Here is an 18,261-nt window from a genome sequence, read left to right as displayed (position 1 = left end):
AGGACTTCTGATCTCTTTATCTTCTCTTAAAACAACTTGGTTAATTGGGTTTTTAGGAAGCGGAAGCGCAGATACATTGTTTTAGACTACATGGAGCTGATGTTAACTATTACTGAGAAGTGGAATTTAAAAGCAAGAATGTATCCTACCATGTTAGTATTTGTTACTTTTTTTTTTTTTTTTAATCTCAGTTGCATAGGTTCAGTCTAGGAAATTTTAATTCTTGAGTCGGGGTCTTCCCAGCCTGCTGCTGCTGGTCACAGAGACCCCCAAGGACCCTGTGTACTTTGCCTCTGGTGGGGGGAGGAACAAGGTACCCCAGTTGTCCTTATGGACTAATCTCAACTGTTTATATTAGGATTCCTAGAAGAAGGAGATGAGAAGTGATTTGGTTTTACTTTTCGGGTTCTTCTTATCCACTACATTCTAGGCAATGGTTTGTTTGAGGCATGAGAATTTATGAGTTCTGCAAATATTTAGAGATGCAGTTTGCATGATAAAGTGCTTTTTTTTTTTTTTTTTTTTCCTACCACAGTATGCTATGTTTGGGTTTCTTCAGAGATTCAGATTACTCTCATAATTCTCCTTTGATTGGAGTTTTTCTGTTGGTTTCAGTATAAACACAACTGCACCTTTGGCTGGTTAAAAGGACACAGAGGAAGAGAACTCATGTGCTTAACAGGATGGTCCTGTACTGTAAACAAGCGCTTTTCATGCTTAACTATCCTTCCTAGCAACAGGAAGAAGGAAATGAGGCTATGCAAAAGGACCCTGACACATTTCAGACAATGCCAGACCCACCCTAGCATTCATACAGTTTAGCCAGAAGACTTGGAGAAATAAAAATAACTTCAGATGTTTCCCCTTCCTTCCTGTGCATATTATAGAAATACTGTAATCGAATGATCTGCAGTTCACAGAAAATTTGATGGTTTGATCTCCACAAAGTTAAGAGATGATGCCCCCATATAATTTTTGTGTCTTCATTGGCTATCATATTGTTTGGCATACAGGGTGATCCTTGGTGTCTCATGAAGTACAGATTGCTGTATCCTCTCTAGCACTGTAGTGACCGCAGAAGTCCAGTAATTCTGGTAATTTCAGCAGTTCCAGGGGCATATATCTTGCTTGCTCCTGTGCCATAGGTAATTCTGACTGGTGCAAGATATCAGGATTGTCTTGCTTTGTGCTTTGATTTCTGAACCGAAGAATGGAGATAAATGTGAATGTGTTGCATTTGCAGTGTACACTAACTGAGTTCATGGAGTGTATAATATGGAGGACAGGGGTACAGATACAAAGTGTAGAGTGTTCTTGTTTACTGCTATTAATACATTTTTCTCCGGTTTAGGAAAAAAAAAAGAGCCTGTGTGTCTGAAATGATACATTTTTTTCTTTTTTATTTTATTTTCCATTGCCTCCCCTTCTCCTGTTTTAAGGAAAAATACCCAGTCTGTGTTACACCAGTGGTGAGCAAGTCCATGAAAGGGGCACAGAGCTGGAACTGTGATTGGAGCTTTCTGGTTCTTTTTGCTGGACACTTATTCTGCTTGCTTGCTGATACTGAGCAATACCTTGTCCTACACAGCACACCTTTGAAATGAGTAGGTTTGTTATCATAGTATGCCATTTGACATAACTGGTACCATTAAAGTCATTCACAACTTATCTAGTTGGCTGCAATTCTCTGAGGTCAGTTATCTGACAGGTACTGGTAATACTACACACCTTTCTGAAGCATGTCAGTGTCTACAAGAGTGTGCTGAGAGCTGTTGGTTTTAAGGAAGAATATTCTTTCAATTATTGTCAAGTATTCGTTTCCCTTGGGAAGCACTGTGCTAAAGACAGGATCAGGAAAAACGTTATCCAGTCCCTCTTCTAAAGAAGACACAATATGATGGCCTTCTTATTGCTAGTGGGGAATTTCTTATTTGTTTTTAAGTCCAAAATGGTGCAGAATTCCTTAGACTTGTTTTTAAATGTATTTATTTTATATATATATCTATAAACTCCCCGTTCACATGCTTTTCTCAATCTGTGCAAAGAATGCTTCCTGAGGAGATGCATAAAAGACATTTGCCAAAGCCAGCAGTGGACACTTTGACCTTCCCAAACCTATTCTTGTTCTCTACTGAAGACTTGGAATTCAGAAAAATATATTCCTCACATCCTTGCATTTTGGGGAAGTTCATTCTGTGACCCTGATGGCTCTGGATGCCCTCGTGGCCAGCCTTCCCTCTGCTCTCCACATGCGTTTCTCATTAACAGATTTCCTGTGCATCTTAAGATGCAAGAAACTTTCCAGCATAAAGCTTCATGGTGTGTGTTAAGGTCTCTTTTGCTGCCTTTTCATACTCTCTGCTTTCTTCTGCAGTGCTGCAATGGCTCTGCTGTATCTAGACCATTCTCTTATGCCTGAGGTTCAAGGTGCAAGGTGTGACCAGGTACTGAGAAGAGCATTTTCAAGTATGCTGCATCACCAACAGAATGCTATAACTCTCTGTAATACGTGGAAGTGGAAAGTACATAGTAATAATTGCTTTGGGAAAATCCAGGTTTGCACCTTTTATTCTTATTTGGGGAAATAAGCAGTCAGCTGGGACTCTTGGAGCTTTGAGCTGATCTGTTTCGCTGCCACTGGGGTTTCTGACCTGGTGTATCTGGTGTTGTATCACCCCCACAGGGTGCAGGATGGGAACTGGTCATCAGTGAGGTAAGCACCAAGGGCTTATGATGGTAGTCCTTCTCCCATACGGTTCTTCTTGTGTGTGCTGATGGTTGTGAGGTTGAATCTTAACAAGTTAGAAGTAACTGTATAAATCCCATTTTCTTGCCTGAGCCATTGGGACAGCTCGGATCATCCCTTATACCATTATGATATCCTAAATCATGTCTGTCATGCTGGACCTACTCACTTTTGCCTCCCACCAGAGCTCAACAAGCCCATGATTTGGGCTTTGCATACAGTACACAAACTTACTGGTTTGCAGGCAGGGTGCTGTGAGAGAGCGCTAATGCTGGCTTTGGGAGTCACAGTGGTCTGCCCGTCAGTGCCTGTTCAAAGGTCACTCTAACCAAGTCATCTTTGAGAGAAGAGGCAGTTAAAGTCATCTTCTGTTTCCCAATCTTTGGAGGAGGATTCGTTTCTCACTCTGGAATCTGTCAACATGACCTCCTTCAGAGGATTTGACTAAATGCTTTCTCTGCCCCAAATAATCCTCCTCCAAGACCACCCTGTGTTAATCAGGCCAGACAAATAACCCACGTGCCCAATTATTTCTCAAGGTTTTTTTATGTGTGTGTGTTTTTTAAAGTCACTTGACTTCTTGTTCCTCTTCATCTCCTCATCTTCTTAAAAGTGAATGGGAGAAGACCATCCTTAATGTATAAAAAGAGTTGTTCTATGGCAGGAAAACTGCCTTGTGAAGCTTTAGTTTTGTTTAAACAGCGTTTTTAATTTTAGACTATTTTTTAAAATTATTTTCTTGATCTTCCTCTATATACTAAAAATGCAAAAATAATTTAGAAATAAATTACAATCCTGTTTTAATTTACAGTCCTGGTTTAGAGTGTACTTGATGGTGGGCTATGTGTAGCAGTTGTGTCCTCTCTGCTCTCCTGCCATGGGGTACTGCCATTCCTCTTGCTCTGATGAAAACCTGGGCTGCTCCCTGCGCTGGGGATGTGGCTGACAGCACAGCTGGACTTGGAGAAAGCAGAAGTCTAAATTTAAATATTTTTGTTACTGTTAAAAATAGTGAGGAGGACTGTAAGCCTGATTTCAATATGCTGAAGACTATGAAAAGGAGATTCAAGTTAATTAGGTCTGATTCACAAAAGAGTCCTTGTGTTTCCTGTGCTGGCCAAGAGGATTGATGTGCTCTAAGAGCTACTGCATTATGTAACCTGGTATACTTGGTAGGGGGGAGAATTAAATAAGCCAACATACACCTATGCAGATATTTTGGAAACCAGTCATAAATGTATATATAAAATATATCTATTTAAGTTACCTTTCATTATTAAGGGAATAAACAAATCTAAAACCTCGTCAGTGGAGTTAAGCAATTTTTTTCTTTCTAAAAGCTCAGCTGAAAAAATGGTGTTCAAGCTTTCTGATTTTTTTTTTCAAAGAAGGTATCAATATGTGATCTTAAACATCTGTTTCCTTACTCCTTCTTCATCTGTTCCCACACAAATTCCAAACATATTCTGTTTCTTCTCCCAGTGTCCTGTGGTTTATACATAACATCAGCAGCATAGTTACTGTTTTGCTGCAAGGCTCCGTAACTTGAAAAAGCCATTCCCATGTTTAACCCAAAGCCAGCCGTAACACAAGGAGAGTGTTTCTTCAGTCGTCATCACATAGTTGAGAGATATTTGAGTAACATTCACCACCACCACCTCTTTCAAGGGTTTCTGTGACTAGAAAGCAGCATATATATTTGGTGCCATATAAGGTTTCTTTCAAGAGCTTGCTTTTTTCCTCCCATAAACTTTTTGGTAAGAAATATTTTCTTTATATTTTGTGTTCAGTCATATTTGCTTGAATTGAGCATTGAGGTTAAGTGGAGATTACAGCATGTGTCATTTGACTGTACAAGGTAAATAGAAGCACAGAGAGGTAGAGGAGGATACAGAAATAGGTGGCCACTCTTGCAAAGTGCAAATTGAACTTTAAAGGCAAAAAGGAAAAAGGGACCCTCTTGGGAAGGTGGTTAGCTTACACTTCAAAACCTGCGAGCTTGTCATCAGTTCAAAAGCCATGCCTATTATGTATTTTCCGTGACTCGCTGGTCCTTCAAGAAATGAGACTTTCATGGATTGAATGTGTCTGAATAATATTTTAGAGTAGTGGTGTAATTATATAGAACAAGAAGAAATTCCAAATGTGTTAGAAATTGGCAAGGAACCTTCAATAGGATTTTCAGAATTCTGTGGCTTTCAGTGGTTGAGTATTTACTGACAAATTTACCAAGCTACAGTATTTGTTTTAAGGTCATTATCCTGGTAGAATGCTGTTTTTCATTAATTACTTTCTTTAGGGCCTGTTAAGTGCTAGTTGCCTGAAAGGTGTGGAGCAATAAGGAATAATAGTGTCTAAGGAATATATAACTATATCGATTTGAGTAAAAACAGACTTACGAAAAGGCACTGAATTATATTCAAAGCTACAGTTGCACATCTTCAAACTGAAAACCATCTGAGGCCATGGACGCATAACAGGCTAAGTTGTAGGAAACCATACAGTCCCAATTTTAAAGGGCTACAGGCATATGACAAATTACACAGAGCTGATTTACCATGTTCATTTTTTTAGACAGCTGCCATAGTGCCGTTTGTTCTGTGTTTATCTCAGATTTCACATCCACATTCACGTAGCTATGGTCAGAGTGATTGGAATAGTTTGATCAAGTCTTGTGTTGGGACCACAATTCACATGTCAGGGATGTAATTCAAGCACTTGGAAAAATGATTGCTTGTGCTTCAGCAGTGGAATTCTACCCAGGGAAGAACATTTCTCATATCTGAGCCACAGCTGGCCTTAAAAAATATGATCCTGAATGGTCTCAGGATTCTTAATGGCTTCAGACCATGTTTCAGAATTGAGCATAGATTTTGTGAAGCACCTGAAATTTCAGAGGACCATGATATATAAGAACATGTTATTTCTGATACAGACAGAAAAAGAGGACAAGCTTCTAAGGATAAAAGCCCTTTTGCAACCATTAAATGGGAACATTAGTCCCAGATGAGCAAACTCCTCTGTGTTCCATTTGTGCCCTAGAAAACAAGCAAGCAGTTGATGGAGTTTAATGCGTTGCAGCAAGGAGCATGTGGTTTCATCTCTAGCATTCATGGTGAGAAATCAGATTCTCTGTATTGCATAGGAGAGTGTCTCCTGCAAGCTAAAGCAGGAAGATGATTTTGTATTCAAATTTTACCAAATATATATATTTTTTTCTTTTCTGGAAAAAGAAAACTGTTAATTTCAGCTATAATAACCTGGTCAAAAATTAAGACCTAGAAGAACCCCGAACAAACTGGTTTTTAGGTATGGCATCGGAGTGGGACCTTCAGCAATGGAAGTCCATTTTGGCTGAGATTAAATTTTAACAGCATTGATTTGACCAGTCCCACTGCAGAATTTTACAATCCACTCTCTTCAGAGAGCCAAAAGGTGAGATGAGTAGAACTGGTGTGTGGAGGTGTTAATACGGTCATAAAGGTGTCTGAGTTGAGGCAAGAGGAAACCATCTGCTTGGAAGAACTGTTCATACGATGTTTAGCACTTAGGTGAAAATGGAGCCAGTGTGTGACTGTACAAAGATACATCTGGTTTGCACCTTCCTGAAGACCCTGAAAGAGCTGTTGCTTAAGTTGTGTGTTGTTCTGCCTTGCTTTTTGCTTCCATTAAATGAGGGGTGGAAAAATCTAACTTTTGAGTAGATCTTACTCATAGCTAGACTGCTATGATATTTTATTTTTTTTATGAAAGGACATTATTGTATTGTTCTTTATTTTCTATGGGAAGGAAGGTATCCAACGAAAGACGATACGCATCCTACAGTTTTTCCCTTCTGCAGTTGCAGTATCAAACAAGACGTGAATTATTTTTGCTATGAAGCTTCAAATCTGCAAATCTGAAGCGTTGGGAACTGAGATTAACCAAAGTTAAACAAAACGAAGTTAGAAGTTCCCATTTTCACTCATTAGTTTGAGGAAGAACTGGGTCATCCTAACCCCCCAGGAAGTGGGTAAATAAGGACTAATGGTTCCCAACCATACACAAAAGGAACTCCTACCCTTGGTTTGAAGATGGAGGCCAGCTTTGTGAAGCAGACTAACAAATAAAGCTGTTTCCAATAAAAATTTCCTGTTTCCTCTTTAACACGTTTGCCTGCTGTTTGCTTACATGACACCAAGAATAAAGACTTCATTGTACTCCTTTTTTTTGTTTTGTTTTATTTTACTTTCTAAGAGAATTTCTTGTGTATCAGGACATTTAGAAATAATAGCGCAATTTCTTTCTTGCCGGCAGTTCTTTGTACCAGAACCTCCTGCTGTTGGAGGAGGGAGGCAGCAGAGGACATACGTCTGAAAAGCTGTGCATACATTTCTTGTGGGGCATGTATACTGATTTGCAGTTCATTGTAAAGGTTTAAATGACGTGGGTGTTTGATTCAGTTGTGGCCAGCATTAGAAAGGAAGCGGCCCCACAGGGGTGGAGCAGTGAGGAGGGAGTGAGACCAGTCCCTTGCCCATAGCAAGTTGTATCAGTTCGTATGAAGCTTCGGATGAAGACTGACAAGTCTTCATCTAAAATACGCCCATGGTGTATCATGGGCGTATTTTGTACGTATCATGGTGTATCAGCCATGTACATCATAGCTGATTAATTAGAGCCAAAGTGGGGTTTCCTAGGATGGGTTGCCTGTCCTCCTGGTGGCTCTCAGCTGGCCCTGTCCAAGAACATTCTGTGCTGGGCGATGAGTTTGTACCTCAGGTAATGATCTGTCATGAATACTTCTAGGTGTCCTGTCACTTCTGAAACTTTGCCAGGGCAGAAGCTGAGGAAAAATCTAGCTTCAGAAGCTTAGTTCATCCCTCTTGTCCCTCATCAACCCGGTCACTGTTGATCTGGAGGACAAGAACTTGCACATACTGCTCATGTCCACCTGGGTGTGAAAGTAAGACAGCTGGCTGACCAAGACTCAGAGAACTGATGCTACCAAGCTGAAGAAAAGCCAATATCTGGAAAGTGTGTGGCCAACTGGCATTGGACTAGAGGGGCTGCTTTTTAGGTCCAGCCTTGTCTCCCTCTGCTACAGTGCTCTGCAGTCACCCACATCCCTCTCCGGCCTGTGCTTTGTGGGGATGGAGGTGACATGGAGGAAGCCTTGGCCATGGGGGATGCCCTGGCCTCTTCTTCTAGACAGCTTTTGAAACCCCTTATGCTTCTGAGGACTTGCAGCAGGGGGTAGAGCTTTGCCTTTCCCAAAATGAGCTCAAAAGGAGGCAAATGAATTCTGCTTTTCCACCCAGGGTGCTGTCCTGTGCCCAACCCTAGGCACTTACCTAGCCTAGTTGATGGACAGGTGCACTGGAGTTTTATTCCTCTGCAATTCTTGTGGCCAGCCAGGAGGAACTCAGGTATTTCATTGCCTACATGGACTTCTCGGGGGATTCTCAAAGGCATTTTGAAAGCAAATATGTTCTGAAACATCCCCAAGGCAACTGACACCAGGGTGCCCATGAAATATGACTTCCATGTAACTTGCAGATATATTTGGAGAAAAGATACACAAAGCTGCTACAGAGAACCATAAAAAAAAAAAAAAAAAAAAAAAAAAAAAAGTCTTATAAATACATATTCATAATTTTCTAGCTTTAGAAATACTCTGCAGGTCATACACCTGGAGTGCTCAGTAAAGGACCTATGAACAAATATTTGAACACATTAAAGAGCCCCTGTAGGAGTAAGGAATCTGACGCTTTTTTCAGTCGCACTACAAGCATATACCTGCATTTTTAGGCAAATACCAATTATCAGGAATCACTTATTCAGGTTTTTAGTCAAGTTAAATTCTCTTTCAATCCAGCTGCTTCTGCTTGATGTGACCTGTACAATTTTGCATTTTATTTTAACCACTCTTAAAAATTACTTGAAGATTTTTAATATTTTTATTGCATCCGATATATATGAATAATATGTACTCTGCTGTCTGTTCTTGCTATTAGCAGTAGAAGTTTTAAATACATTTTAGTTTTCCCCCTTTTCCTTTTAAACCTTTATTACCTTTCCCAGCTACTTCCTGGGAATGGCAAAATTAAAATAAAACTTTAAGCAAAACTTTAGAATTCCTTGCAACTGGACTTGAAGAATGTAAAGAGTAACTAAGTCAATCTGTCTGTACGTGCTTGTTCTCATGTGGTCCCATAACCCAAAGGTGAAGCAAACACAAGTTACACAAATGCCTGCTTGTGCTGACTTCAGTGAGAGTGGATTTTTAGCTGTTTATTTATCTGGAATGTTGTGCTTTGGCTCACCTTAACCCCTTGATTTGGATGTGTGTCCTAGCAAAGCAGCCTGGCAAAGCACAAATATTTTAACCCTGTTGTAGCTGTTTGGAAAATCAGGAGGGACTGCAGGCGTTTTGGAGACCTTAAAAGGTGTCTGCTCTTTCATCTGATTTTGGTTGTGTACCTATGTCTCCCAGGGACTATTTTGTAACATGCCAAAATCTTGAGATATTTTGCTTATGTTATATCTGGCTCTTCACCTATGTGCAGTAACTTGTTTTCTGAGCGATTGTATTGAACTCTTTGTGGATGGTTTCTGCAGCAGGTAGCAATAGTATCCTCTCTAAGTAGGTGGCAAAATTGTCTACTCAGTTGGACATAATGAAGCTTTTCTTTTCTGTCCATCAAGAAGAGTGAATATAATCAAAGCCAGATGAACATAAAGAGTTTCTGATTGTTCGCTGTCTGTTTGATCAGTTCTAAGCAGGGAGCTAAATTCCCAGTAGCACTTTCTTGAATTTTTAGAACAGAATTAACCCAGTCTGATTCCTGAACACTTATCCTAAATAACCTCAACATTTCCTGATTTGTGAGCTAATGAGACATTTTCTTTATTTCTGTATCTATTAGGTAACAAATGAATTCATGTACAATTTATTCACAGACTAATATAGCCCATGTTCAGAATGTTTCCTTTCTTTCGCTGTTATATATATATGTATGTGAATAATCTCATTTTGCGGCATGCTGGTTTGGGCAGAGAGGGGGAAAGTTAGCTGAATTTCCTGTAATATACCAAGGAACTCATAAATGCCTTGACGACCTCCAGAAACCAAGTTCTTGTTGGGTAGTAAATACCTGCTTGAGTGAGCTGCAATACAGTGTGTCAGTTGTTCCTGGTCTTGGGTCTGTCAGTACTATCTACAAGATGTTAAAGCACAGTATTATTAGCCCTGCTGGGAATTTCTATCAAGACAGAATAGTTGTGCCACGAGGATCGTAAGATTTGTTGAACAAAACCTCATGTTGATTGCAGAGCTGGTTTCTCTAGTGTTAAGAAAACCTGTGCAAAGTATTTTGTAAATCCTATAGCTTCCATCTGTGTCTGATGAGGTCTTGATAAATCACAGGTGAATGCTACGATACGTTTGACAATGAGACAAGAAGTAAACTGTGATGAGCAAATTTCAGTTTCAGTTCAAAGCATCTGAATGCATCTTTACTTTGTAACAGGAATAACAGAAGAGCTGTTAGAAAGGAGGGAGCTTTTACTTTGCAAGTCACTAATCAGATGGTGCTTTGTTTCTGTCCTCTTCCAGAAATCGAGGCCAAAGAAGCTTGTGACTGGCTGAGAGCTGCTGGCTTCCCGCAGTATGCGCAGCTCTATGAAGGTAGGCACCGGGGCTGTTCCCATCAGCACCACAGCTCGCAAAGTGATCATTCAAGGCATCAATATGAAACAAACATGCAGCTTCATTTTTGGACAATAAGATATAATATTCACCATTAAAGGAGGTTTGGGGGCACACATGAATGGTGGCACATAAGATAAATTTTAGAGACGAGGTTGCTTTCTGCTACCCTCCACGCACATAGACATTACCAAAACCAAAGAGATTCTGAAACGCTCTTTTTTTAATTTAAAAAAAAAAAAAAGTTTTATATTTGCTCCAGGTTTCTGCTTTAGTTTGAGTAATCCTTTTATTTATTTATTTATTTATTTATTTATTTATTTATTTATTTTTACAAAGGTTTTCCTCAAGCAAAAGGAAACTTTTCTCCTGTCTTCCTCTCTGACCTACTAGGAACTTGCAGTTTTGGCAGACTACCCTTAAGCTCTGATGCAGAATGACATACTTAAGTTTGTTTTAAAGAATGACATCTTAGAGATCCTTTTTAATACACGTTACTTTCAGAGGGTTTTTTCCTCCTACATGAAATTATTTGTGCCGTGGTGAAACTATTCTGTGCTTTCTTATCTGGTTTTCTTTTTTATAAAGCAAACTCCAGCTGCTGCTTGTAAGAATGAGCATAGAAAGTCCATTATTTACAGTGAATAACCATTGGAAATTACAGCAAATGCTGAGCTGACCTTCTTGAAAAATGATCTAGTTGAGCTTTGATTTGCAGCTGCATTGGCAATATGAGATGATAATAGCATTTTCAAAAGCAGCACTTGGCAAAAATGTCCTTTGCAGTTTCTTTTTTTTTTTTTTTTTTTTTCCTTTTTTTTGGGGGGGGTGGGAGTGATGCCAATGGAAATGCCAAGATTTTCTTAGGATGCAGATCTGGGACTGTGGTTCCAGTCTTTGTTAAAACCAGGGACAACACTGCCAGCTGAATATGTGGGCTTGTGGGCTTGTGGGCTTTGTGCTATGCTGAGCTGTAAATCTCCTAAGAAATTGCTTGCATTCAAAAAACATGCCCTACCTATGGTTGCAATTGTCCTATCTAGAAATTCTAAACTCTTATTAAGTTTCTAATTTAGGACCGTGTTCTTGCCTAACATCAAAAGAACCGCAGAGGTGAGAGCAAGATGTGAGAGCAAGGCCAGCCATTCCCATTGAAAAGCCAGCTGTCCTTATATGAAAACAATATGCCATTGTCCTTTTCAGGCCCTTTTGGCAGCAGCAACATCAACAAAAACAGCAGCAGCATAAATTAAGCATAACAAAAAATGGATTTGTGCAGACCATCGACATCTTGTCACCCATCTCATTTAGTGTGCCCACAAGAAAACATCTGGGAGAACATAAGATGCAAGCCCTCTTAGAGGAAAAACTTAGATCAGCACTGTTGAAAAGTACCAATTGAATGTGCTCACTTCCTTTGCTTGCATTTTGGACTTAAAATAGTAAAGGGGAAAACTATGGATCTGTTTGGTATAATACGAGAAGTCACGTTTAGGCAGTACACATTTAAAATGGAGATTAATCTGTGAAACTTCATGGTTGCTCTGCCTTCTAGAACTGCAGTTTTCTATTGAAAAGCCAGAAATTCTTGTATTTCACAGAATATGTCAGCATAAGAATATTATATATCTTCCAGTAAATTAACACCAGACCTATTCTTTTCTTCATTTCAACTCACTCTTCCCTTGTCTGTGGAGATTAAAACATTTTATAGACAATCACTTGGACCAGGAAAGTTGTATGAAACTGCAGCAGTACTTTGGGAGTTTGTCCTTGTATTGCTGCATGCCACGAACACCCAGGGGCTTTGGTGGGAGTTTTGGTTTTGCAAGGAATGCTAGATCAGGACCTATATGACAGTCAGGAATCTGTGGAGGACAGTAAATAATATATATGTAGTCACTGCTTCAGAGCTGAAGTAAATTTTCAGCTCTCTGCCAACATTGTTTCCTCCCCCTCACTCTCCCAGTTGTTTATCTAAATAATCTTTTAAGGAAAGGAGGCAGTATGGGTTCCACGCAGCTTGGCGCTCTTTCATTTCAGCCCATATCTCATCAATGTTGTAACAGAGTCAAGCATTTAAATTGCTTGATTAACAGCCAAGGAGATTCTGTTTTTCATTCCAGAGATTTGGGTTTTACTGACCTTTTCTCTTTAATGTTAGATACTGGTACTTTGATGGAGATTGTATATTTATTTTAAATAAAGCTAGCCTGAATTAGTTTCAGCTTCTGATGTTGGATAGGAAGTTCACATTTGCCTTGTTTCCTCTCCTGTTGTTTCATCTTTGCTTTGCTCATTTTTTCCCTATTATGCATATCAGCTTTCAGTTATCAAAGTTGCACGTCAAAAGCTTATAGACAGACAGCAAGCATCTCTGGCATCTGAGCTGGTGAGATGCATGTTTATCTGAGAAATGCCAATCATTTGCATCTTCGTTAGCTCATCTGGAGGCAGCTGGTGGTTTTGAAACAACTCACTGCTGGGAATAACTGGTTTTTTTGATTCCTCATCTGCCTCTGTTCCTACAGATCTCCTCTTTCCAATTGACATCGCTCTAGTTAAGCGAGAGCATGACTTCCTGGACAGAGATGCTATTGAGGCCCTATGCAGGTAGGTGGGAAAAAATCACACTGCATCTTGTAACAAAACTCTTCCTGTATAATGGGAAATGTAACCTGAGAAAAGCATAACCACAACTGAATTATGTCCTATAGGCTTAATCATTGCTTTGAGGCCTTTTGGTTATCCATTATTGGTATGCATTTTTAATCCAAACAGTATATTGGGCTAAGTAGTGTTTGGGGATCTTATTTAAATCAAAGCTGGGAGGAAAATGGCAGTAGTCTTTGTAACAAGAGTCTTTGGTACCTATTTCATAGCTGTATCTTTTATTATTATTCATTATTTACTTGCTTTTATTATTGATTCCCAAATGAGCAAGCTATGTGAAAGCAGAACTGTGTAGGTGACAGCAGTCTGTACATACAACTATAGCATCAGTTCCCATGCAGGAATTATTTTTCTGGGAGCAGTATTCACAAAGCCATGCTGCTGCATTCTCTTACCCTCTGACCTCAGGGCAGGGCATCACCCTATGTACACCATGATCACTGAAGTGAATGTGGATGGCTCTAAAGGATAATGGGAGTGAATCTAAAGGCTTCACCGCCACCTCCAAGGCTGGCCTGCCCTCAGCCACATGCTCCCATAGCTTATCTTAATTGTTTATGGGCTCCTACAACGAACCAATTCAACTTGCTTACCCAGCTAAAAAAAGCCTCAGTAGTCCTTGCTGGGTTAGGAAATTGGATCAGCACATGAAAAGGAGTAATGGACTCTGGAGTGGGTGCAGAGGATGACCACAGAGCCAACTGCAAAGGCAGGACACAAGGGGTGGGCAGAAAAAGAGAGAGCAAGACTTGGCTGTGTGGGGCAGCTTGTTTTTACAGAACTACAGCCCCAGTATTACCAATTTTATCATATAAGCAATTACTTTGGCCCCATTTTACACTTATCCATCCATCGATTGCCTCCTCTTGTGCGAGTTTATAATCTTAAATTGCAAAAAATGCAATAATTTTTGATATCTTCTATTACCTAGAAATAAGTGCAGTTTTCTCCCTTTGTCCTTCATTATAGCAGCTTTCCAAATGGTCGTCTGAATGAACGCTTTGGATGCTACATGCCTGATGGCCGCAACTCTAAATGTCAATAATTCTAATGAATTACAAAACCCTTTTAAGAAGGGCTTTAAGTTTATAGTGTTCTCTTGCCATCATGCTTGGAAGGAAAAGACAGAAAATGGAATTTAAAGTTCCTCAGAAATATTTACAGGATTTTCAGACTAAGGAAACAGATTTGTTGTTCAGTCGTTGAGAGGGGAAAAATTTTATTCACGGTAAATTCACAATCAAGATGCAGTGTAAAGCGCCTACTCCGTCAGCATTAAAATGTGATACATCGGTCTGCTTATTTGTGTGCTCTGGAGCTTGTGAAGTCATTGAACAGAAAGTACAGCGATGTGAATAAATGCTGGTTCCCAGAAGCATGGTATTCCCTTGCCAGGAAAACAGAATACAGTCAAGCCAGCATATTTTGGATCTAGTGCTCTCCTGCAAGAATACCTTTTATTTAACCTGGGCTTATTTAGATAGATGGGGGAAAAAGACAACAGCCCGTTTCTTACTGGTAAAAGTAAGACTATGTCCTCCATATCTCTCGGAGACTTGCTGCTAATAAAAGCAGTTACCACTTCTATTGAACTTAGAGGACAGCAAAAAAATCTGTCCTAAGAATGGAATCTTGTGTTTTTAAGCCTTCTAATAAAGTTAAGCAAGCCAAAATGATGTGGGTATATACAAATTTTGTGAAACTAGGAAATTTTTCACAAGTCTGCTAATTGTAAAATAACCTGTTCACTTCTATTTTCAAATTGTTTTCCATGTAGTGTGCATAAGAAGTGTGCATCTTCATGTAGCTTGAGGCAGATTTTAAAGGCAAAACTATATCATTCTGAAGCCTGTGGCTTATTTTTTACATAATAATTTTAAAACTGAAGCTAAAATTTCTCCAGAAGCATTCAGATCCTACCTTAACATAAAACTGAAAATCATCCTGCATGTCTGGATTTGGCTTTTTGTCATGTGTATTAAACAAAAGCAGTTCATTATCACGTTTCCACCTTTATTATTTTTTTTTTCACATCTCCTTGTTTAATTTTGTAAAGCTCATTAAAAAACATGGAGAGGCTACATCATGTGGAATGCTGTGTTTCTTCCTGAAACCTAGGTTTATTTTGACTCATGCCATGGTCAGTGTGTAAACAGTAGAGGATTTTGCTCAGTAAAGGAGTTAGAGCTGTTTCACAACCATAAGTCTATTGCTGTTTTTGACTAAAAATCAGAGTAGTTTTGGAATTATTTGCATTTTCAGCATAGAGCTAAATGAATGCTGTATGCAGTTAATGGTAACAAAATTCTCCATGCTGAGAATCTGCTTTTCAATATAACCAGCAGTCTTCTCTCAGCAGTTTTAATCACCTTGCTCTAAATACTGCACGTGGAAAAAATCATTTTTAAAAAGACTGTAGAAGTCACAATGACAGGGACTTTTTTTTTTTTTTTAAGTTTGAAGCATTTAAAACAATAGTTTACATCTGAACAGTACTGTCAGTTCTTGTTTACATTAATTTTATTGAACCATAATATTAACATGACTTTAACAGTTTGGTAATAGTGCTTTGCAAAATTCATTTCTAAATGGAAGGGGTTTCAATGGCCACCCCACGAAGGGTTTTCTTGAAAATTTTTAAGTAAAAAGCAAGTTGAGACTTGAATTACAGAGATAGCATATGGTACTTGGTAAAAGCAGAAGACAAATGGTTAAGAAATGTCATTTAGTGATTGTATCACGTAATGTAGGGTTAAAAATGCAAGTCATGATTCTGCTTTAATTTGCTGGGATGCTTCACATAGAGACTGTATATGAAGTGCTGCTGGCCTTGGTTTCGTAAGCCTCCGTGTAGATTAATGGTTGGGAATTTATCTTGAGAGGGCAGCTGCCTGCATAATGCGCTCATGAAGCTAAGTACTGAAACATGCTTATCCTAAAGGCTGTTGTTGCTAAGTGCGAATTACATAGCAAGCTGTGATGGAAATCCTATTTAATCTCCTCACACGTAACTAGAAAACTGCCACACTGTCTACCCAAGAGGTTTCTCAAATCTTGTACCATCAGGATTTCTCATCCAAGAAATTGATTGTAATGGATTAGCACAAGCAGCAGTCACTGGTCGTATGGCTTGGTTTGTGGAGAGCTGGCTTCCTTTGCAGGTTATAACATGCAGATGAACCCTGGGAGCCAGCACAGGGACTGTCCACTGCGGCAAGACACAAAAGCCCTTGTATCATCAATTAGTTACAGGTATAATGGAGCTGGAGTTTGCCCTGTAGTAAGGAATGAAGAATTTAAATCCATTAGGAAAATATTTTAAACTGAAGTTCAAAGCTAGATCATACACTTACTGAGATGGAAAATTCTCGTTTAAAATCATAAAATGCTTTTATCTGATGCACTGTGCTGCTCCCACTATTCTTGAGTGTGTGGGATGAGAATTTTCTGCTGTTAATGACCACAGAATGAATTACCAAGTGGTTATAGCTGATATAGAACTTACTGGTTCTTAGGTTAACAAAGACTTCCTATTACAAGGCCATAGGTTAATTTATAAAATAGCTGAAGTTAGCCATGCAAGTTGAAATTTTTAGTAGTGTGCATGTTACCCAGATTGCATTTCTTAAAAAATAAAATAAAAATTGAAGCTAAGCTACTTCGGCCATTTCTGAGAAGATGACTGGAAAGAGCACATTGTTTGCTCATTTCCTGGAGAAGGTCTGGTGCCTCATGTTTAGGGTCCAGCTGGTACAGGTTTCCACAGTAGCCCTGGGCTGATATGGGCCAGTCACAGTTTGGGGACTGGGACCGAAAAGCAGGCTCTGTCATGTTTGTCACCACTAGGAAGAGGGGCTTTGCAGAGCCCAGGTAAGAGAGTATGGAGGACAAGGAGAAGGGATGTGGTGGAGGTGTAACACAGTTCTCCTCCACAGTGAGATACCCCCTGGATGTGCAGGCCTACAGAGAGAGGGCCAACCCAAAGATAATTACCTAAATGATGGGAAAGAACATTATCTTGTCATCCAGGCAGTCATTCAGAAAGACAGTGGACAGGGTAGGAGGCATTGCAGAAATGGAGATTGAGATAGCAAGGCGGTGTAAGTGGCTGCAACCACTGTCTGCAGCACTCCTGCCCCGTCACTCTGTCTCCTCTAGAAGTCCATGTGAAGGTGTCACTGAGACAGGTTTGGGCAGAGTAAGACAGAGCTAAAGAATGAGAATCTGCTACCTGTCAGTGGAGAAATTATGAGCTGAGTTTATACCTGGGAGCAGAATTATCTGGAGAGAAGGTCCAGAGCCAGAAGAGAAAATTGAGGTTCATTAACAAGTACCAGTTTGATGAGATCTGTAGAAAATGAATGTGCGTTTGCATGCTTAAAATGTATTGCAAAGCATACACAAAGTGAATGTTAGTGTAAGTTGTATGGGTAATTCTTGTGCTGGCAAAGCCTGAACCTTGCATGCTTAGCTGTGCAGACTCAATAACTTGTTTGGAAGGCAGCTCTGCATGCCATGCTGTGCTTTCAGGGTCCTTTAGCTCCAGGACCTGGGCACCACTGAACCCACGTAAAAGCTAAAGCGGGACGTGTGATGTATATAATGAAACTTACAGACCTGAGGCAGTTGCTGCAGAGCATTTGGATTTTAAAAGGGAAACTGTTTTTATGATGAAATTATGTCAGATGTTTAAGGGAGCCTTTATTTGCCTCCCTGCTGTTGTGTTTAACCTTGCTCACAGGGGGTTACGTTATCTTGCTTTCATATTCGTTTTTGTGACCTGTGTGCTAGGGGATTTTTTTTTTCTCAGAGTCCCTATTTTCACCTATTTCAGGGTTTTAAGTTAGGTAGGAGAAAAGTCTGTGGATGTAATCTTTGTGAAATCAGAGATTGCCTTTATTAGCGATTGGATAGGCTGCAGCAAGATAAAGCCTGATGCAGGGATTCAGTGATAGCTGCTCCCCACATAAGTCAAAGGTTGCCACAGTGTGAAATTCGTAAATTATTACACAGTAGAGGACTGAAAATCACAGAATCACAGAATTTTCTAGGTTGGAAGAGACCTCAAGGTCATCGAGTCCAACCTCCAACCTAACGCTAACAGCCCTCCACTAAACCATATCCCTAAGCTCTACATCTAAGCGTCTTTTGA

The 18,261-nt window shown here is 39.7% G+C and overlaps 1 protein-coding gene across 6 annotated transcripts in view; it reads left to right on the top strand.

Annotated features, from left to right (window-relative positions):
- The window catches only part of DLC1 (DLC1 Rho GTPase activating protein), a 278,334-nt gene that overhangs the window by 241,331 nt on the left and 18,742 nt on the right, over nt 1-18,261 (top strand). For all 6 annotated transcript variants that reach the window (XM_084519050.1, XM_084519049.1, XM_084519048.1 and 3 more), the window contains 2 exons: nt 10,344-10,415; nt 12,968-13,049. In XM_084519050.1, the coding sequence (XP_084375176.1) occupies nt 10,344-10,415; nt 12,968-13,049 (154 nt within the window). The remainder of the gene's footprint in view (nt 1-10,343; nt 10,416-12,967; nt 13,050-18,261) is intronic.

The sequence above is a fragment of the Aythya ferina genome, assembly GCF_964211825.1.
Source record: "Aythya ferina genome assembly, chromosome: 4".
Lineage (NCBI taxonomy): Eukaryota > Metazoa > Chordata > Aves > Anseriformes > Anatidae > Aythya > Aythya ferina.
This window is presented reverse-complemented; position numbering and strand designations above follow the sequence as displayed.